At 39.4% G+C, this 24010-nt stretch overlaps 1 protein-coding gene across 1 annotated transcript; it reads right to left on the bottom strand.

Annotated features, from left to right (window-relative positions):
• Nucleotides 1-10557: 10557 nt before the first annotated feature.
• Nucleotides 10558-13149, bottom strand: LOC139741738 (E3 ubiquitin-protein ligase TRIM56-like). Its single transcript, XM_071652321.1, has 2 exons — nucleotides 12915-13149; nucleotides 10558-11752 (listed from the first exon to the last, which is right to left on the bottom strand). The coding sequence occupies exon 2, from the start codon at nucleotides 11740-11742 to the stop codon at nucleotides 10558-10560; it is 1185 nt and encodes a 394-aa protein (XP_071508422.1). The 5' UTR covers nucleotides 11743-11752; nucleotides 12915-13149.
• Between the last annotated feature and the right edge of the window lie 10861 nt (nucleotides 13150-24010).

The raw sequence follows: 24010 nt of genomic DNA on the forward strand, positions 1-24010 counted from the left end.
GCGAAGACCTTAGTCGAATGGCTGCAGAGTTGACACAATATTCCACAAATATAAGTATGTCTTGCATGGGCGCATCGCACCATGGGATGCGCGCGTACATGATTGGCAGGATTTCCGTTTTCTTGTCGTGGGTTTTCCCACATATTTGATACTCGCTCAGAAATTAATGTTCCAGTTGATCACGTGCAAAACTGTTCCGGCATGGCATCGATGTGTTTTCTTTCCTAAACAAGACTAGTCTAGGATCAAGAATAACAGGATAGCAGTTTTTTCCGTCTTGGTGTCATGGATTTTCCAAACATTATACTCGCTCAGAAGTTATTGTTCCAATTGATAATGTGCAAAGCTACCTGCATGCATGGCATCAATGTTCTTTCTTGCCTAGACATGTGTAGGATCAAGAATATATTCAATGAAAAAAAAATTATGAAAAAACCTATACGAGGAAACAGAAGCATAACTGCATTTTCAAGAAATATAATAAAGAGAGTTGTGTTGTTTAAAGAATTTTTGAAGTAAATAATTATACATATATGCATATAAAAATGTACATGTATGTACAAACACACACATACATTTTTATTATGACTTCAGTTAGCTCAAAATGTGTGCTGACGTGACATGAATGAGTTCACGCCAATATTGCCCGATGGAAAGCAGCTTAGCAGCTGAGCCTTGTGCATTTCTTAAAAGGGATCTCAAACTAAAAGAGCAATGTGGATTGAGTGAAAGCAACAACATTAGTATAAACCATCAATGAATGTTTGAGGAAAATCAGACAATCGATTCAAAAGTTATGAATTTTTAAAGTTTTTGTGTTGGAACCAACAATAATATAAAGAAAATATAAAGGAAATTCCACAAAAATTCATTTAATTTTGAAAATTACACATTCCATCAACTTGATGCTGTCAGATTATGTTAAGGGTAGCAATTATTCCCCCTGCTTTCTGAAAAAGGTTAGTCAAGTGCTCTTTCATAATGCTAGAAAAGTGATTTTTTGTGGATTTTTTTTTTTTACATTTTCGTTATATTTTTGTCCAATCATACGTCATAACCTCTAGAAGTCTCCTCATCCAGTGGTTCCAACACAAAAAAAAACTTTAAATATTTCATAACTTTTGCATCGATTGTCCGATTTTCCTCAAACTTTCACTAATAATCCTGTTCTACTAATATTGCTGCTTTCACTCAATCCACAGTGTTCTTTGGGTTTGGGTTCCCTTTAATGTTTCCAGACCAAGTTGTTACAAATTGGTCTCCCTCACCTTCTTTTGCCTACCACTTCCCTTCGAATAAGAGTCTTTATTCAAATGATTTCTTCTCCTGATGTGTCCAAAAATCCGGAGCTTTTTTGGTGACTACCCCCTCACATTCTGTAAATCTAAACATGTACAGTGGACTCCCGTTATAACGTAGTGCTCGGGACCGGCAGTTTTCTGTCGTTATACTGTATCAAAATTTTGTTATAACCGAACAAAATAAACAATATGAATATATTATGGAGTGGATAATGTTGCGGCCCGAATTCTTATTTCGTTGTAACCGGAATTTTGTTATAACCGTGTTCGTTATAACGGGAGTGCACTGTATTACTAAAGTGTATTAATACATTGAATATGCTGGGGGGGGGGGGGGGGGGGTCACGTGACCATTCAGGAGAAGACTTAATGGATGCACAGGTTCGCAAAGAGAACATGACAGATAGTCATTCCAGGAATTTACCGCCAATCGAATACACAGCAAGAACTGTTATCTTTAGCAGCCTAGAATTTAATGTTGTAATCAACACCTTCAGACATAGAATTAAAGTTCTATCATGCATTTGATGTATTTGGTGCAACCCGGGTAAGTCAAAGCACAGACAATGGAATGGACAACGAAAGGATTGATTTGGGCTTTCGGATTACAGTAACATGAAAATCGATTTATTATTATTCTTTTCTTTTGTATATACCACTCAAGGAGAAGATCGGTGTCTCTTGTCCCCGGCAAGGAGGTTGATTTTTTTCCCCTGTTTTTGTTAATGAAGAGTACACACTCTTAACCTGTTCCCGATGCAAGTCACTGTCCACGCCCTCTGAAGCAGCTTCATTACGCACTAACAAAAAAATGAACCCTGGAACTTATTTTCTTTTATTCCCTGTACTTTTATTTATTGCCTGTACTGTCATCCTCCTAGTGTAACACCATAAATCAACCGGTAAGAGTTTGCATTTTCTGAGCGCAGCCCATGAAAGTAACCCCAAATTTATTAAGCAGACTTTCTGAATTTCTCAGACACTGTAGGTGAGTTTTTCCATTGATTTTTTTTTCTTTTATCAAATTTGCATCTGTACGCTTAACGCATTGCAACATGTTTAGCGAAAACTTCCTTTCTAACATGATTATGACGAACTTCTTTAGAAATCAATCTCTGAAAAATCAATGATTGATGATGCCATGTTCGGCATAGAAGTAAAAGATTCTGTTTACTTTGATACTAAAATTTCATAGACACGTTCAGGTTCTGTAAGGAAAATAATACCCTTCCCTCGGGGGTTTTGTTTACAATCCAGTATGTAAAATTTAGGGTCTGTGTGCGTGTGTTTGTGGGGCTAGATTTAAATGTATCGTTGCTGGCTTTTGAATGTCTATCTGAATAAAGAGTCAACATGGGTGAGCATGGTACGTGTTCATTGCCGGTGAAACGACATTTTGCTCGTTACCAAGACAGTTGCTCTGTTCGTATTTTCTCCAAGGACTTACAGGGCTAGGGTTAGGTTTGTGATTGGGCTTTAGGTTTGGTTTGACGTGAAGATTAGGGTTAGCGTTATGTTTTTCGGTAGAATTTATGTTTGGCTTAGCGTGGAAGTATTTAATGGGAGTTACTGTCGCAGGAGCAAATGCCAGATGGAACACCACTGCAATACATCGTGTGCCGTGATATAATTTCAGTGTGTGTATAATGGTCGCAGTCCATTCCATCTGAAAAAGACCTTTAAAGACCAAGTTTGGTCCCGTGAAATCCCCTTCCGTGATGACTCCAATGTCGCCGAGGCCAACACCACTTCGGGGATTTTTTTTTAAACCGCAAACAAACAGACAATGGAATGAACAACGAAAGAATTGTTTTGGGCTTTCGGATTACATTGACATGAAAATCGATTTATTTTTATTCTTTTCTTTTGTATATACCACTAAAGGAGAAGATCGGTGTCTCTTGTCCCCGGCAAGGAGGTTGATTTTTTTCCCCCTGTTTTTGTTAATGAAGAGTACACACTCTTAACCTGTTCCCGATGCAAGTCACTGTCCACGCCCTCTGAAGCAGCTTCATTATGCACTAACAAAAAAAAATGAACCCTGGAACTTATTTTCTTTTATTCCCTGTACTTTTTTTTAATTCCCTGTACTGTCATCCTCCTAGTGTAACACCATGAATCAACCGGTAAGAGTTTGCATTTTCTGAGCGCAGCCCATGAAAGTAACCTCAAAATTATTAAGCAGACTTTCTGAATTTCTCAGACACTGTAGGTGAGTTTTTCCATTGATTTTTGTTTTTTTCTTTTATTAAATTTGCATCTGTACGCTTAACGCATTGCAACATGTTTAGCGAAAACTTCCTTTCTAACATGATTATGACGAACCTCTTTAGATATCAATCTCTGAAAAATCAATGATTGATGATGCCATGTTCGGCATAGAAGTAAAAGATTCTGTTTACTTTGATATTAAAATTTCATAGACACGTTCAGGTTCTGTAAGGAAAATAATACCCTTCTCTCTGGGGTTTTGTTTACAATCTAATATGAAAAATTTAGGGTCTGTGTGTGTGTTTGTGGGGCTAGATTTAAATGTATCGTTGCTGGCTTTTGAATGTCTATCTGAATAAAGAGTAAACATGGGTGAGCATGGTACGTGTTCATTGCCGGTGAAACGACATTTTGCTCGTTAGACAGTTGCTCTGTTCGTATTTTCTCCAAGGACTTACAGGGCTAGGGTTAGGTTTGTGATTGGGCTTTAGGTTTGGTTTGACGTGAAGATTAGGGTTTTCGGTATAATTTATGTTTGGCTTAGCGTGGAAGTATTTAATGGGAGTTACTGTCGCAGGAGCAAATGCCAGATGGAACACCACTGCAATACATCGTGTGCCGTGATATAATTTCAGTGTGTGTATATAATGGTCGCAGTCCATTCCATCTGAAAAAGACCTTTAAAGACCAAGTTTGGTCCCGTGAAATCCCCTTCCGTGATGACTCCAATGTCGCCGAGGCCAACACCACTTCGGGGATTTTTTTTTTTTAAACCGCAAACAAACAGACAGTGGAATGAACAACGAAAGAATTGTTTTGGGCTTTCGGATTACATTGACATGGAAATCGATTTATTTTTATTCTTTTCTTTTGTATATATACTCAAGGAGAAGATCGGTGTCTCTTGTCCCCGGCAAGGAGGTTGATTTTTTTCCTGTTTTTGTTAATGAAGAGTACACACTCTTAACCTGTTCCCGATGCAAGTCACTGTCCACGTCCTCTGAGCAGCTTCATTATGCACTAACAAAAAAAAAAATGAACCCTGGAACTTATTTTCTTTTATTCCCTGTACTTTTTTTTTATTCCCTGTACTGTCATCCTCCTAGTGTAACACCATGAATCAACCGGTAAGAGTTTGCATTTTCTGAGCGCAGCCCATGAAAGTAACCTCAAATCTATTAATAGTATTTTGAAAAGAATTTGTATTGTTAATTGGCATCATTGATGCGAAACAAAATATGGTCAGTCATCGCAACATATTTGACCGAAATTGAATTGAATATAATACAGTCACCGACAAAGCTTTTTCACTTCCAGTGCCAGAAAAGAAGATGTATAAACATTCCTTAATTTCATCGCTTTGGGTCCCCAACCCCCCCCCCCCCCCGAAAAAAACTGAAGCTACAGTCGCCAAGTAGTAATTGTTATGGGCACAGGCGTTACGGGAAATGAGACCTTTTATAGTTCAGTTCAGTTCAGGCCAGCTGAATTTTATTTTCTAATTTCCATATTGCTCAAAGGAATAACACATTCTTTGACATTGATACAACAATTACAAGAATGCAATGTATAGCCTACAACCACATCTTTGGACTTCACATTACAAAATTAATAAGTCCTAAACACAGATGTTAATGGTCATGTTATGCTACAAAGCTGCATCAAGAAGTGACAGATATAATGACAGGGTCTAGATAAAAAGCTAGCTTGTAAAACTGCAGGTCCCAAAATTCACGGATGTGAAAATTACGGAGATCGGATATTAATGACTTGAATAACTATAAACCATTCTAATAATAAAATCAGTATTGAAGAATGGAACTGTATAAACCACATGTTGCTTCGACTTATCTGTTAAATAAATTCATGCACATTTCGTGATATATGATAATTACAATGTACTACATTGTAAGATATTAGATTGTCATATATTTTTCTCAGCCAGCATCCATTTGTAAAAAAAATAAAGCAATATAGAGAAGGTAGATTGTGGCATATAATACACAACAATTATACGATACCTAGTATTCATTGACGAAGTGATACGTATTAGTACGTTTATTGCGTGAAATATTTACATGTAACAAAATAGGGATTTTCTTTCGGTGCCATGAGGGTGATATCCCCTAGAGAAAGTACTCTTAACTGTGAATATCCAACAGTTTATCTCAGCCGATGTCCATTCATATCGAATATACTTCATTGCCCCATGATAGTGAATCTGATTAAGGCTGTCATTTTTGGTGGTAAAAACCTACAACTAGTGTACTATAGGTGATAATGATGCTTTCCTATTTTTTTTTTTCAGATCTCTGCAGTTCATCATTATTTACAACAATCTTACAACAGCCATGATCGTAAACTGATTGAAAATCTTGCTTTTCCGAAAGACTTGTTGTCCTGTCACAGAGGGGTCAGAAGTTCTTTTTTCCCCCAGGAAGATGATGGTCTTTCCGACCTTGAAACATATGACTCACTTTGTTTTCTTTTTTGTGTGCCTCTCACCTTTTCACCTGAAACACATTTGCATGGTAAATTCGGGAAGACTTAGCAGATTAAGTAGTTTGAATTTGTTTCGCCTTTGTGTCTATACAATTGGTCATATAAACCAAATTGCCTGCGTCTCTCAGGAACAATTTGGCAATTTGCTGTTGCTTTGGAGGGCCATGTTGGCATTCTGCAGATTCAGATCTGCCTGTAAGGCTGCCCTGTATCGATGTATAGCTTGGAGCCGGTGGCAGTTCATCGAGACAGAGAGGCATTCAATAGGTTAATGAAAAGGGCGAGGTTCTACGACGTTCTTATGTCCTTGCAGGAGTCATTGTATAGCAAGGCTGGTATATTCGTTAAACATCAGCTTCATTTCCTAGTCATATACTGTGGATGTATTGTGGATATCCTGTAGATATACTGTGATCATCACTTATGACCGTCCTGTCCGTTTGTCATCTGTAACTATATGCGCTTTGCCCGGTAATTGTCATGTGGCTATGCCGTTGGTATGCGTTCGATGTGCTGTACATAGTCCTTCTATCCTTTCCGTTTCTTGCAGTAACGGACTTTACAGGAGGCCTAGCGGATCGAAACGCGTAGAAAACGACAAAGTATAGTACAGATACAGGAGAAAACGTGCAACTATATAGGACAAGGGTCGGATCGCGCTATCCGTTTTTGGCGAGGAAAAACTTTGTGCATGCACAAAGTTTCTGGCCGCTCTGACGGAAATCACCGGAAAATAAACGTCAATCCAAAGGATAAAAAGGACATGAAACGCGATTTAACGGATATCAACGGATGCCAAAAATTGACCTTCGTTTCCCATGCGTTTGCCTTATCCGGCAAAGTGTGACAGGGGCATTCATTACATCAAGCGGCTTTACGGTAAATCTATACTCGACGTACCCCGCCTTGAGAAACAGAGAACGCTAATACCGCTATACAAACATTATACAAAGGAATGCATTCGGATATAAATAACTGGCTGCATAAAGAAACAAGGCTAGTTAACAAATTGCATTACGTTTCCAGAATATTCATTACTGACAATTTTGTGGCAAAGACATTTTGTTAAAGTAAAAGAATGTTCACACCGAACGATGAGAATGCATAATAACAGCAATAAAAACAGACTGCCGAAAGTGCGAAGAGGTAAATGGTGAAAATATCTAGGATCATGATTATCATGACCATCACATCTGCAAACCCCATGTCGTCGAGGTAATTATGTTTCATTATTATTACCACCATAACTATTAACGTCATCGATATAAGCATCAGTCATAATTATGATTTCATAATGAGTTTCATTGATACATACTACTTAACGTACACGATTTAATGATACGTTTACATACATGTAAATACAATACCACATCTTCTAAACAAAAACATTTTAATCACAATAGTACCTATAAAAAGAAAATATATCATCTATATCTTTGTGTATATGCAGAATGGATTAGTGCGCACCCTTCCTTATGAGAACATTCTAGCGACTATTGAACTGCTATTTTTTGACAGTTTTTTTTTCTCATCTTAAATATATTTCAAATATTTTTGCACAAACAGTGATGATCAACTGTTTAACATCATGCAAAGAACTTAACTCTTACCCTTATGACAAGAGTATGTTGTTCTGCGCACATTAATAGTTAATGTAACAATATCTGTATTCTGAGGCATGTACTATAATAGTCTACTAAAGAAGGTCAAAAGTGATGACAAGATATACTGATATACACTGTATGATTATTTCTTTAGTTACATATCCTGGTTTATGTAGTCGACGTTCCCGTCACGCTATCACTGTATTTTTTATATCTTTGTGTGGTTATGTTCTTGTTATATTCTATATTTGTTTGTACTTCCACACCCCGAGAGGGGGGTCGAAAGAGTCAACAAAATTCTACAAATTCTACAAATTCTCTAAATCATATATGATACTGCTAAACCCGTACAAAATCAAACCACATCAGTTGTTGCTTGACAAAGATGAAAGGAATGAAGATTTCAAAGAAGGTACAGGTTGGATATCAGATACTTCAAACATTCAAAAAAACTGGAAACATAATAAATGTCATGTACTTATAGTATTTGATTGGTGACTTTGTTGAAGAGTTGTGATGCACAAAGATATAAGGTAACTATGTCATGCATGAAGAAAGGTGAAGAAGGTGCAAATCAAGTTGCAAAATTACAGGAAACAACTCAACGATGGGATAAACGAATCTCTGAAGAAATGATTAAGTAAACAAGACAGGGAGAATAATACATCATACATTTCTTTAACTGACAAAAGGCAAAGGTCTCGATAGTCATCAAGATCTGGGACTGAACATAAAAGGAAGAAGCATTAAAAAAGAAAAGGGAGTAGATCAAAAGAAGCAGGAGAAGGAGGAACACCGTCATGTCCATTTAGGAGACAGAGAAGGTCTTACGAAAGATGTACAAGTTGTCCTGGGTACAAAATGCCAGCTCCCCCCTCGAAAGCTCAAGCAGGTGATACCAATGATACCAATGATCATTTCGTTGACGAAATGACTGATTTCGTGACGAAATATGCCATGCGACACTTGGCGCTCTATACAATTTGTCCATGGTTTAAACCATGGTTTCAATATTGTACCACCTTCGTTAATTCGGGCCTTTTTGCTTTTCAATATGGATTCGTTTATTTTATTCCCAATAGATATTGGAAGATTACTGCCTTTATAGTCATTTGGGGTTATAAGTTTTGTTCGCGTGTTGCAACTTATAAGCGGTAAAAACAATATGAAACACAAGGCAAGTGTTAATTGATTGTGTCTCCCCCATTTGCGAAGAAGAAATTTTTTTCAGGTGCTGTTCGTTATTCCGAAGGTTCGTTGATCCGAAACACAAATCCCCTATACCTGGAGGTTTACTAACCCGAAAATGAAAAAGGGTTCGTTAATCCGAACATTTGTGGCCTTATTCCGAAGGTTCGTTGTTCCGAAGGTTCGTTAATCTAAAAATGAAATAGGGTTCGTTGATCCGACATGGAATCATAGAGTCCATAACGAACCTTCGGAATAACAAGCTTTGTTTCATTTTCGGATGAACGATCGAATCTTCGGAATAACGAACCTTCGGACTGAAGAACCTTCGGAATAACGAACTTTCGGAATAACGAACTGTAATCGTTTTTTTCTAACTCCCGGAAGTTCATTGACCCCGCCTATGACCTTTGATCTTGTGATGACCTTCAACTTCCCAAGGGACATTTACCAGCCAAGTTTGGTCACAAACTGACATATTGATCAAAAGTTATGATCCATAATCGAAACGCGCCGTAGAACCTTAACATTGGGCCCTACAGTTCGTTGACCTCTGTCTGTGATCTTTCACCTTGTGATGAACTTTAACTCCCCAAGGGACATCTACCATCCAAGTTAAGACACAAACGGACTTCGGGATCAAAAGTTATAAGCCATTATCGAAATGCGCCGTAAAAACCTTAACATTAGGCCCTAAAAGTTTGTTAACCCCTGTATGTGACTTTTGACCTTGTGGTGACCTTCAACTCCCCAAGGGATATCTACCATCAAGCTGTGACCTTTGACCTTGAGGTGACTTTCATGCTTAGTAAAAATGTGTAACTTTGTATAACCACCCTCCCCTCCAAGTTTGAGTGAAAATGAAGTACTCAGTGTAGCGTTAAGAACGGACGTCGGACGGACGGACGGAAGGCGATCCCTTAGATTCCCCTAACCTCTGGTGGGCTCGACAAAAAGCAAGTTTTAACATCGTCTTCATTACACTTCATCTTGAGATGACATCAGATATAACAATTTTACGTTCTCCACCTTTTCAGAAAGTGTTGCAGCTTTATAATTTGATAAGCATTGTGGGATTAACATCAGTATGTTCCAAAATTTGGTTCAAGGCACTCAAAATTTCAGACTTCAGTCGCTTGACCATTTCATATAAACGAACAAAGGATAACTGTTGGCATGGCGATGTATTCAAAATTCCGCAAAGCATCCGATGAAGCATTTAAGAGATTTTATGAATTATCAGAATCCCCTGCTGTAAGGAACTTCGCGCACATTTCTCAGCACTGTATTTTGCAAGTCGGTACTTTTGAACTTGGTTCCCCCCCCCCCCCCCCCCCCCCCCCCTCCCCCGCCATGAAATCCAGGATCCGCCCCTGGCAGCATCAAAAAATAGTGCGGGTTTTAACAATTTAACCATGCTCACCTCAATACGAGTTTTGAGACAAAATAGGAACATTCAGTATAGCAGATTATTTCCAAAAAAAATCATCTTTTCTGTGTATCAAAACGGACACAGCAAGGACACTCTCATTAAAGTTTATTAATGATACACCAGGATATCTGCGAAAGAATATTTTAATAAAATCCCTAAATAAACGTGGCCAGTACTCAATTGTCCGCAACGACGACGGCGGCGGCGGAGTGGGAATCGCGAAAAAAGCAATGCAGAATGCAGAAATCAAATCAAATCAATCTATCCTCGGCGGCGGTCGGGGACTCCTCGACGACGATAACGGCGCCGGAGGAACCCTCTAAGACAATGACGGCGGCGTGGAACTCCTTGACGACCGCGGCGGGGGAGGCAGCTTCGCAGGCTGCGACGACGACGGCGGAGGCGGCAGCTTCGGGGGCAGCGATAGAATAACAATCTTTCCAAGATCAAGCTCTTTCAAACCTGTCTCTCCGCGTCTAATCTGCTGAAAAGCGACGCGCTGTCCTCGTAAAGTCGTATTTCGCGGCCGTTCGAAATCGGGATCAATCTTTCCAAGAATGTCTTCCAGCGTTTGACAATATGTGGTGTGCGCAGTCAGCTCATCGCCCTCAAGAGTTTTCTTCCAATTATTCTGAAGAAGCTCACTTACTTCTATGATCTCACTGATCTGTAGCTTACTGGCACATCTCATGGCTTGCAGCTCTCTGTTAAATACCTCGATACGCCTCCTACAATCTTTAATCAGATGGTCTCTTTTCTCTTGAAGCTCTTCGATCCACTCCTCGCACGTCTGCTCGATCTGTCGGGAGAGCTTCTCCAGGACTTGATTCATCTCTGCCTCCTGTTCCTCGACGAACACGATATATGCCTCAATCTTCGACATCTTGACGTCTGATCGGTCACGTAGCTCGTCGAATTTCTCCTTCAGTTCATCTTCATGCTCTTTGCCGTCAAGAACCTTGTGCCCCGCTTGAGTGTGTTCCATCATGCCACACCGGAAGCAGACAAACCTCTTACACTCGACGCAGAAACACCCCTCGTCCTCAGACTTGTGCTTCTTACATTTACGACTCTCCTTCTTGGAAACTACCCCCGAAATAATGTCTTCCACCTTCACAACCTCGTGTCCCGCAAACTTGTCCCACTTGTTGTGAGTCTTGTGGCAGTTGACGCACATGTAGTCTTTGCATTCTTGGCAGTAGGTGATGGCTATCTTGTTTCTACGACATGCAGTGCAGACTTGTGTCTGGTTTTTGACATCTTCGATTTCAGCCTTGATTGTTTGGCTACGCTGCAGGAGATCAACCTTACCTTTAGGGACGATGGTGATCTTGCGGCAAAGTGGACATGTTATCTCGCGCTCTTTCTGAGATTTAGAGAGTCGTTTCAAACAGTCTTTGCAGTAGGTGTGGGAGCAGGACAGGAGCCTTGGGTCAACAAAGGCGTTTAGGCAAATGGGACACTGGAGGTTACATGTCACGAGGCCATTGACACTGGTTGTCATGGTGATGTTTCTGAGTAAAACGAGAAGAAATGAAAGAAAAAGTTTTGAAGAATTTCTTTGAATCTTTTGACCAGTTTCCTGACTACTTTGGTATAAGGATGTCGAAGGCTGTGTCAGGCTTCTCTTTTCACCATTACGTAGAAAGTGACGACATGCAAGGAGTTGTAACTGATTGACAAATTGCCCTACATCGACGTAAATAAACACTGCATTGATCAGTGTTTTAGTAGTAGCCATGATTGAAAAAACAAACAAACATGGGCGTATACTCGAACAGGATTCGAACCTGCGACCTCCTGATCACCGGACAGGTGTCATCTCCACTAGACCACCGAGCTTCCGCCCGACAGCAAGTGTTGGTTCAAATCCTTCTAGCATGCTGCGAGAACTGCGTAATTATTCAACTTTATGAAATTCTTTCGTCGAGGTGTCGAGGTGAGTTTATTAGATTTTTTATGCCCCCGCCAGAAAGTGGCATTTGAACAAACCAAGAGCACGACAGGAAAACTGCAGTGTATGCACCGCCACAACCATCACCACCATCCACACTCACGCCCAGCAATTACAAGCCACATGACCACCACCACCACTATATCGAACAAAACCAAAAGGACAATGGCGAAACTGCATAATATGTTTTCGGGTTGTCCGTCCGTCATCAATTAAAACGAGTAATGCTGGGTAATCTCAGTAAATTTCTCGTCATCACAATCACATTATGATTGAGATGGGCATGTCTAACTGATCATTAGTGTTCAAAACTTCTGCATGTAGCAAAGACAGTATAATCTTGCATTCGACCTCATCTGTAGTCTTGCATGGGTCATTGCTGGGACACCATTATCGTATCATTTCCAAGCTATCTGATGGAGCTGGTTTCACAGCCAGTTCAAACTAGGATTGAAGAACTACAATATGCATTCCTCTGTCAGAAAAGTAGAGGTGGGTTTGGATTTTGCGATTTTTATCACTGTTTATAGAAACGAAAACCTGAAATCTTTCCGCACATAAAGGCTACTATTTTGATTATGCCAGAAAAGGCATCACAACTGCTAAGTTTTCACTGAATTACTCAATTTTACTAACTACTTACAAATTGTTATAAAAGCAATCATTCGCCTGGGTCAAACGAGATATACAAACCATGAAACGAAAATAAGAAGATTACTTACCTAATCCTGTCAGAACGGAGAACAAAATGTACAAGAATTAGTGGAACTTTTCCTCGAGTTTCTGACGTCGTAAATTGTTGGTATGATGTGATATGTTTAACCAGCTAATCAGGACAGGTCTCAAGTCACTGTTTTTGCAAATTTCAACAGAGTAAACAATCTGTCCTGATTAAATCTATAGTATCATTGTACACGGAGATTAATTGATGTCCCTGTCACTAAACTTCTCACTCGCGAAGACCTCAGTCGAATGACTGCAGAGTTGACACAATATTCCACAAATATAAGTATGTCTTGCATGGGCGCATCGCACCATGGGATGCGCGCGTACATGATTGGCAGGATTTCCGTTTTCTTGTCATGGGTTTTCCCACATATTTGTTACTCGCTCAGAAGTTATTGTTCCAGCTGATCACGTGTAAAACTGTTCCTGCATGGCATCGATGTGTTTTCTTTCCTAAACAAGACTAGTCTAGGATCAAGAATAACAGGATAGCAGTTTTTCCGTCTTGGTGTCAGGGATTTTCCAAACATTATACTCGCTCAGAAGTTATTGTTCCAATAAATAATGTGCAACGCTGTTCCTGCATGGCATCAATGTTCTTTCTTGCCTAGACATGTGTAGGATCAAGAATATATTCAATGAAAAAAAAAAATGATGAAAAAAACCTATACAAGGAAACAGAAGCATAACTGCATTTTCAAGATAATAAAGACAGTTGTGTTGTTTAAAGAATTTTTGAAGTAAATAATTATACATATATGCATATAAAAATGTACATGTATGTACAAACACACACATACATTTTATTATAATCATCACTTCAGTTAGCTCAAAATGTGTGCTGATGTGACATGAATGAGTTCACGCCAATATTGCCCGATGGAAAGCAGCTTAGCAGCTGAGCCTTGTGCATTTCTTAAAAGGGATCTCAAACTAAAAGAGCAATGTGGATTGAGTGAAAGCAACAACATTAGTATAAACCATCAGTGAATGTTTGAGGAAAATCAGACAATCGATTCAAAAGTTATGCATTTTTAAAGTTTTTGTGTTGGAACCGCTGGATAAGGAGACTGCTGGAGGTTATGGACAACAATAATATAAAGAAAATATAAAGGAAATTCCACAAAAATTCATTTAATTTTGAAAATTACACATTCCATCAACTTGATGCTGTCAGATTATGTTAAAAGTAGCAATTATTCCCCCTGCTTTCTGAAAACGGTTAGTCAAGTGTTCTTTCATAATGCTAGAAAAGTGATCTTTTTTGTGGATTTTTTTTTTTTACATTTTCTTTATATTGTTGTCCAATCATACGTCATAACCTCTAGAAGTCTCCTCATCCAGTGGTTCCAACACACAAAAAAACTTTAAATATTTCATAACTTTTGCATCGATTGTCCGATTTTCCTCAAACTTTCACTGATAATCCTGTTCTACTAATGTTGCTGCTTTCACTCAATCCACAGTGTTCTTTGGGTTTGGGTTCCCTTTAATGTTTCCAGACCAAGTTGTTACAAATTGGTCTCCTCACCTTCTTTTGCCTACCACTTCCCTTCGAATAAGAGTCTTTATTCAAATGATTTCTTCTCCTGATGTGTCCAAAAATCCGGAGCTTTTTTGGTGACTACCCCCTCACATTCTGTAAATCTAAACATGTACAGTGGACTCCCGTTATAACGTAGTGCTCGGGACCGGCAGTTTTCTGTCGTTATACTGTATCAAAATTTTGTTATAACCGAACAAAATAAACAATATGAATATATTATGGAGTGGATAATGTTGCGGCCCGAATTCTTATTTCGTTGTAACCGGAATTTTGTTATAACCGTGTTCGTTATAACGGGAGTGCACTGTATTACTAAAGTGTATTAATACATTGAATATGCTGGGGGGGGGGGGGGTCACGTGACCATTCAGGAGAAGACTTAATGGATGCACAGGTTCGCAAAGAGAACATGACAGATAATCATTCCAGGAATTTACCGCCAATCGAATACACAGCAATAACTGTTATCTTTAGCAGTCTAGAATTTAATGTTGTAATCAACACCTTCAGACATAGAATTAAAGTTCTATCATGCATTTGATGTATTTGGTGCAACCCGGGTAAGTCAAAGCACAGACAATGGAATGAACAACGAAAGAATTGTTTTGGGCTTTCGGATTACATTAACATGAAAATCGATTTATTATCATTCTTTTCTTTTGTATATACCACTCAAGGAGAAGATCGGTGTCTCTTGTCCCCGGCAAGGAGGTTGATTTTTTCCCCCTGTTTTTGTTAATGAAGAGTACACACTCTTAACCTGTTCCCGATGCAAGTCACTGTCCACGCCCTCTGAAGCAGCTTCATTATGCACTAACAAAAAAAATGAACCCTGGAACTTATTTTCTTTTATTTCCTGTACTTTTTTTTTAATTCCCTGTACTGTCATCCTCCTAGTGTAACACCATGAATCAACCGGTAAGAGTTTGCATTTTCTGAGCGCAGCCCATGAAAGTAACCCCAAATTTATTAAGCAGACTTTCTGAATTTCTCAGACACTGTAGGTGAGTTTTTCCATTGATTTTTTTTTCTTTTATCAAATTTGCATCTGTACGCTTAACGCAGCAACATGTTTAGCGAAAACTTCCTTTCTAACATGATTATGACGAATTTCTTTAGAATTCAATCCCTTAAAAATCAATGATTGATGATGTCATGTTCGGCATAGAAGTAAAAGATTCTGTTTACTTTGATACTAAAATTTCATAGACACGTTCAGGTTCTGTAAGGAAAATAATACCCTTCCCGCGGGGGTTTTGTTTACAATCCAATATGTAAAATTTAGGGTCTGTGTGCGTGTGTTTGTGGGGCTAGATTTAAATGTATCGTTGCTGGCTTTTGAATGTCTATCTGAATAAAGAGTCAACATGGGTGAGCATGGTACGTGTTCATTGCCGGTGAAACGACATTTTGCTCGTTAGACAGTTGCTCTGTTCGTATTTTCTCCAAGGACTTACAGGGCTAGGGTTAGGTTTGTGATTGGGCTTTAGGTTTGGCTTGACGTGAAGATTAGGGTTAGCGTTATGTTTTTCGGTAGAATTTTTGTTTGGCTTAGCGTGGAAGTATTTAATAGGAGTTACTGTCGCAGGAGCAAATGCCAGATGGAACACCACTGCAATACATCGTGTGCCGTAATATAATTACAGTGTGTGTATAATGGTTGCAGTCCATTCCATCTGAAAAAGACCTTTAAAGACCAAGTTTGGTCCCGTGAAATCCCCTTCCGTGATGACTCCAATGTCGCCGAGGCCAACACCACTTCGGGGATTTTTTTTTTTAAACCGCAAACAAACAGACAATGGAATGAACAACGAAAGAATTGTTTTGGGCTTTCGGATTACATTAACATGAAAATCGATTTATTATTATTCTTTTCTTTTGTATATACCACTCAAGGAGAAGATCGGTGTCTCTTGTCCCCGGCAAGGAGGTTGATTTTTCCCCTGTTTTTGTTAATGAAGAGTACACACTCTTAACCTGTTCCCGATGCAAGTCACTGTCCACGCCCTCTGAAGCAGCTTCATTATGCACTAACAAAAAAAAAAAATGAACCCTGGAACTTATTTTCTTTTATTCCCTGTACTTTTATTTATTCCCTGTACTGTCATCCTCCTAGTGTAACACCATGAATCAACCGGTAAGAGTTTGCATTTTCTGAGCGCAGCCCATGAAAGTAACCTCAAAATTATTAAGCAGACTTTCTGAATTTCTCAGACACTGTAGGTGAGTTTTTCCATTGATTTTTGTTTTTTTCTTTTATCAAATTTGCATCTGTACGCTTAACGCATTGCAACATGTTTAGCGAAAACTTCCTTTCTAACATGATTATGACGAACCTCTTTAGATATCAATCTCTGAAAAATCAATGATTGATGATGCCATGTTCGGCATAGAAGTAAAAGATTCTGTTTACTTTGATATTAAAATTTCATAGACACGTTCAGGTTCTGTAAGGAAAATAATACCCTTCTCTCTGGGGTTTTGTTTACAATCTAATATGAAAAATTTAGGGTCTGTGTGTGTGTTTGTGGGGCTAGATTTAAATGTATCGTTGCTGGCTTTTGAATGTCTATCTGAATAAAGAGTAAACATGGGTGAGCATGGTACGTGTTCATTGCCGGTGAAACGACATTTTGCTCGTTAGACAGTTGCTCTGTTCGTATTTTCTCCAAGGACTTACAGGGCTAGGGTTAGGTTTGTGATTGGGCTTTAGGTTTGGTTTGACTTGAAGATTAGGGTTAGCGTTATGTTTTTCGGTAGAATTTATGTTTGGCTTAGCGTGGAAGTATTTAATGGGAGTTACTGTCGCAGGAGCAAATGCCAGATGGAACACCACTGCAATACATCGTGTGCCGCGATATAATTTCAGTGTGTGTATAATGGTCGCAGTCCATTCCATCTGAAAAAGACCTTTAAAGACCAAGTTTGGTCCCGTGAAATCCCCTTCCGTGATGACTCCAATGTCGCCGAGGCCAACACCACTTCGGGGATTTTTTTTTTTAAACCGCAAACAAACAGACAATGGAATGAACAACGAAAGAATTGTTTTGGGCTTTCGGATTACATTAACATGAAAATCGATTTATTTTTATTCTTTTCTTTTGTATATACCACTCAAGGAGAAGATCGGTGTCTCTTGTCCCCGGCAAGGAGGTTAATTTTTACCCACGCCGATGAAAATCGGCAGGGGGTTATGTAAAGGGTTCCGTATGTTTGTTTGTTTGTTTGTTTGTTTGTTTGTTTGTTTTTTTGTTTTTTTTTTTGTTTGTTTGTTTGTTTGTTTGTTTGTTTGTTTGTTTGTTTGTTTGTGTACAAGATAACAAGAGAACGGGTAAACGGATTTGCACGAAATGTTCAGGGAATGTTTGGATAATGACAGGAAAGAATCGATTAGATTTTGGTGATAATCGGTTGACCCTTGCAAATTCTGTGTGACCTTGAAGTTTTGACCCCATGGTATAGTGACCATTCCGAAAATTTCCCGTTTCTCACTTTGCGATTTTCCGCTACCATACGAACACATAAACTCCCCAACGATCCGACTTCGCTGCTCAAATGTTCGTAAGAATTCCGAAATTTACGTTTAGGCCTATTTGAGGGACTATGTCCTTCTAGATTTATGAAAGTTCGTTCTCCGTCATCACAAACTGGCCCGTATTTTGATGATTTTTCAAATTAACATTGATTGTTTTTTTCGTTGGAGGAGCATTTTGCTCGGTCGCAGTCACACTGCACGATATGCGTGCTCGATGTCAATGCGTGTGCAAGGCCGCTGAAAATGCATCGCGCTCTACACTGTTGGTGCAAAATTGCACCGGGGACGTTGCGGCGCTCGTTGGTGGCCGAATACTGGTGCAGTAGACATTTGCATTCAACCCTTGCATTGAATAATTCCCGTAGACACTAATCACAGGGGTAATTGCCAAGGGGGTACGTAAATTTTGTTTTTCTTTTTTGCTTTTGTGGATACCATCAAAGATCGTACACTCATACGACCTTTGATATTTGATGATTTTTCAAATTAACATTGATTGTTTTTTTCGTTGGAGGAGCGTTTTGCTCGGTCGCAGTCACACTGCACGATATGCGTGCTCAATGTCAATGCGTGTGCAAGGCCGCTGAAAATGCATCGCGCTCTACACTGTTGGTGCAAAATTGCACCGGGGACGTTGCGGCGCTCGTTGGTGGCCGAATACTGGTGCAGTAGACATTTGCATTCAACCCTTGCATTGAATAATTCCCGTAGACACTATTTCATAGGGGTAATTGCCTAGGGGGTACGTAAATTTTGTTTTTCTTTTTTGCTTTTGTGGATACCATCAAAGATCGTACACTCATACGACCTTTGATATTTGATGATTTTTCAAATTAACATTGATTGTTTTTTTCGTTGGAGGAGCATTTTGCTCGGTCGCAGTCACACTGCACGATATGCGTGCTCAATGTCAATGCGTGTGCAAGGCCGCTGAAAATGCATCGCGCTCTACACTGTTGGTGCAAAATTGCACCGGGGACGTTGCGGCGCTCGTTGGTGGCCGAATACTGGTGCAGTAGACATTTGCATTCAACCCTTGCATTGAATAATTCCCGTAGACACTAATCATAGGGGTAATTGCCTAGGGGGTACGTAAATTTTGTTTTTCTTTTTTGCTTTTGTGGATACCATCAAAGATCGTACACTCATACGACCTTTGATATCATCACACTCTCGGCTTGCTATAATCAAAATATCCCGCAAGAAAACGGCGTATTTCTCGATTTTTAGCGCTTTTTCCGCGACCCGTCGCGTAGACAATACTCTTAAAACTGGACTTAATTCGCGCGCGCTTGGAAAAGTTCCGATTCTGCACTTTTGACGGTGGAATTTGGGATTTTCGATGGATTTTTGGAGGAGACTTAAGGACTTTCCTGTACGTGAATGAGTGTTAATACCGTATGTGTAATGATGTGATTTGCGTGTGATGTGACTGTAGAACCAAAGATCGTACACTTCAGTGTACGATCTTTGGTAGAACTCACTGGCTGGTGATAAAGCACACTGGCAATTAAGTGGCCGAATTCTGGTAGATGACCGAATGCACATTATGTTTACCCCGACTTTGTACTTAGGCGTGGGTCTGCCGCCTTTGACGGCCCCTCTCTAGTTTCCCCTGTTTTTGTTAATGAAGAGTACACACTCTTAACCTGTTCCCGATGCAAGTCACTGTCCACGCCCTCTGAAGCAGCTTCATTATGCACTAACAAAAAATGAACCCTGGAACTTATTTTCTTTTATTCCCTGTACTTTTTTTTTATTCCCTGTACTGTCATCCTCCTAGTGTAACACCATGAATCAACCGGTAAGAGTTTGCATTTTCTGAGCGCAGCCCAGGAAAGTAACCTCAAAATTATTAAGCAGACTTTCTGAATTTCTCAGACACTGTAGGTGAGTTTTTTCCATTGAGTTTTGTTTTTTTTTTCTTTTATTAAATTTGCATCTGTACGCTTAACGCATTGCAACATGTTTAGCGAAAACTTCCTTTCTAACATGATTATGACGAACTTCTTTAGAAATCAATCTCTGAAAAATCAATGATTGATGATGCCATGTTCGGCATAGAAATAAAAGATTCTGTTTACTTTGATACTAAAATTTCATAGACACGTTCAGGTTCTGTAAGGAAAATAATACCCTTCTCTCTGGGGTTTTGTTTACAATCTAATATGTAAAATTTAGGGTCTGTGTGTGTGTGTGTGTGTTTGTGGGGCTAGATTTAAATGTATCGTTGCTGGCTTTTGAATGTCTATCTGAATAAAGAGTCAACATGGGTGAGCATGGTACGTGTTCATTGCCGGGGAAACGACATTTTGCTCGTTAGACAGTTGCTCTGTTCGTATTTTCTCCAAGGACTTACAGGGCTAGGGTTAGGTTTGTAATTGGGCTTTAGGTTTGGTTTGACGTGAAGATTAGGGTTAGCGTTATGTTTTTCGGTAGAATTTATGTTTGGCTTAGCGTGGAAGTATTTAATGGGAGTTACTGTCGCAGGAGCAAATGCCAGATGGAACACCACTGCAATACATTGTGTGCCGTAATATAATTACAGTGTGTGTATAATGGTTGCAGTCCATTCCATCTGAAAAAGACCTTTAAAGACCAAGTTTGGTCCCGTGAAATCCCCTTCCGTGATGACTCCAATGTCGCCGAGGCCAACACCACTTCGGGGATTTTTTTTTAAACCGCAAACAAACAGACAATGGAATGAACAACGAAAGAATTGTTTTGGGCTTTCGGATTACATTAACATGAAAATCGATTTATTATCATTCTTTTCTTTTGTATATACCACTCAAGGAGAAGATCGGTGTCTCTTGTCCCCGGCAAGGAGGTTGATTTTTTTCCCTGTTTTTGTTAATGAAGAGTACACACTCTTAACCTGTTCCCGATGCAAGTCACTGTCCACGCCCTCTGAAGCAGCTTCATAATGCGCTAACAAAAAAAAATGAACCCTGGAACTTATTTTCTTTTATTCCCTGTACTTTTGTTTAATTCCCTGTACTGTCATCCTCCTAGTGTAACACCATGAATCAACCGGTAAGAGTTTGCATTTTCTGAGCGCAGCCCATGAAAGTAACCTCAAATCTATTAATAGTATTTTGAAAAGAATTTGTATTGTTAATTGGCACCATTGATGCGAAACAAAATATGGTCAGTCATCGCAATATATTTGACCGAAATTGAATTGAATATAATACAATCACCGACAAAGCTTTTTCACTTCCAGTGCCAGAAAAGAAGATGTATAAACATTCCTTAATTTCATCGCTTTGGGTCCCCAACCCCCCCCCCCCCCCCCGAAAAAAACTGAAGCTACTGTCGCCAAGTAGTAATTGTTATGGGCACAGGCGTTACGGGAAATGAGACCTTTTATAGTTCAGTTCAGTTCAGGCCAGCCGAATTTTATTTTCTAATTTCCATATTGCTCAAAGGAATAACACATTCTTTGACATTGATACAACAATTACAAGAATGCAATGTATAGCCTACAACCACATCTTTGGACTTCACATTACAAAATTAATAAGTCCTAAACACAGATGTTAATGGTCATGTTATGCTACAAAGCTGTATCAAGAAGTGACAGAAATAATGATGGAGCCTACATAAAAGCTAGCTTGTAAAACTGCAGGTCCCAAAATTCACGGATGTGAAAATTACGGAGATCGGATATTAATGACTTGAATAACTATAAACCATTCTAATAATAAAATCAGTATTGAAGAATGGAACTGTATAAACCACATGTTGCTTCGACTTATCTGTTAAGTAAATTCATGCACATTTCGTGATATATGATAATTAGAATGTACTACATTGTAAGATATTAGATTGTCATACAGTTAAACTCGCCTAAGTCGACATCGCATATGTCGAATATTTGCACAAGTCGATGATTTTAAAAAGTCCCGATTTTTCCCCATTGACTTACGTGTATTAATTCACTCACAAGTCGAATTTTGTAAGTCGAATACTCGCCTAAGTCCATGAAATTCCAAGAACACTTTCACGGAAAAACCATTAAATTCACTGTGCCTAAGTCGAATAAGATTTTATTGTGCAATAAATCACTGTCAAAATCACGAGACGCCAATTTTTGTTTACATAAGACCTAGCCCGACCAGACAGGTGACAAAAAATGATCTAAAGTATCAAAATTCAAAGCGAACTCATGCGATTGTTGAACTCTTTTCGTGTTTGGAGGTCCGCTGGTACAGCCCTGTGGCGCTACGTATGTACAGTGACTAGGCTGTATAGTCTGTGTATGTTTGCAGTCTGCGCTGTGCAGTGGATGGATGAAGCTGCTGAGTTTTCAAAGCGGAAAGAAGGGGGAAAGTTACGGGCACGGGTAAATCAGAATTACATCTCTACACGCATTTCAAGCCACGGTATGGTTAATTGGAATCAGTCACTGCTCAAATATCGTTCATATTCACTTCCCCAAGGTTTAACAAGGGTGTAAAGTAATCGGACCTGTGCCAATACTAATAATACACTGTCCATGCAAAGTTAGCCGCGGCCCTGCCGGGCGACCCGTGCTGCGGCACACCTCTCCAGCTCTCGGCTCCAGAGTAGACAACATAATACGTGTGGTGTACCAGTAACTGTTGTTAAGTTGATTTTTTTCGACTTACGCACAAGTCGAAAATCGCCTAAGTCGATGTGTTTGCTCAGTCCCGAGAAGATGGACTTATGCGAGTTTAACTGTATATTTTTCTCAGCCAGCATCCATTTGTTAAAAAAATAAAGCAATATAGAGAAGGTAGATTGTGGCATATAATACACAACAATTATACGATACCTAGTATTCATTGACGAAGTGATACGTATTAGTACGTTTATTGCGTGAAATATTTACATGTAACAAAATAGGGATTTTCTTTCGGTGCCATGAGGGTGATATCCCCTAGAGAAAGTACTCTTAACTGTGAATATCCAACAGTTTATCTCAGCCGATGTCCATTCATATCGAATATACTTCATTGCCCCATGATAGCGAATCTAATTAAGGCTGTCATTTTTGGTGATAAAACTACAACTAGTGTACTATAGGTGAGAATGATGCTTTCCTAATTTTTTTTTTATTCAGATCTCTGCAGTTCATCATTATTTACAACAATCTTACAACAGCCATTATCGTAAAACTGACTGAAAATATTGCTTTTCAGAAAGACTTGTTGTCCTGTCACAGAGGGGTCAGAAGTTCTTTTTTTTTCCCCAGGAAGATGATGGTCTTTCCGACCTTGAAACATATGATTCATTTTGCTTTCTTTTCGGCGTGCCTCTCACCTTTTCACCTAAAACATATTTGCATGGTAAATTCGGGAAGACTTAGCAAACTAAGTAGTTTGAATTTGTTTCGCCTTTGTGTCTGTGACAATTGGTCATACAAACCAAATTGCTTGCGTCTCTCAGGAACAATTTGCCAATTTGCTGTTGCGTGCGTTGCCTCCTTAAGGCGGTAATATACTTTTGGAGGGCCATGTTGGCATTCTGCAGATTCCGATCTGCCTGTAAGGCTGCCCTGTATCGATGTATAGCTTGGAGCCGGTGGCAGTTCATCGAGACAGAGAGGCATTCAATAAGTTAATGATAAGGGCGAGGTTCTTCGACGTTCTTATATCCTTGCAGGAGTCATTGTATAGCAAGTCTGGTATATTCGTTAAACATCAGCTTCATTTCCTAGTAATATACTATGGATATGTTGTGGATATCCTGTAGATATGCTGTGATCATCACTTATGACCGTCCTGTCCGTTTCTCATCAGTAACTATATGCGTTTTGCCCGGTAATTGTCATGTGGCTATGCCGTGGGTATGCGTTCGATGTGCTGTAAATAGTCCTTGTATCCGTTCCATTTCTTGCAGCAACGGACTTTACAGGAGGCCTAGCGGATCGAAACGCGTAGAAAACGACAAAGTATAGTACAGATACAGGAGAAAACGTGCAACTATAGGACAAGGGTTGGATCGCGCTATCCGTTTTTGGCGAGGAAAAACTTTGTTCATGC

This window comes from Diadema antillarum, unplaced genomic scaffold (assembly GCF_040938485.1).
Source record: "Diadema antillarum isolate AM-2024a unplaced genomic scaffold, OU_Dant_1.0 seq00000949_RagTag, whole genome shotgun sequence".
NCBI classification, from domain to species: Eukaryota; Metazoa; Echinodermata; class Echinoidea; order Diadematoida; family Diadematidae; genus Diadema; species Diadema antillarum.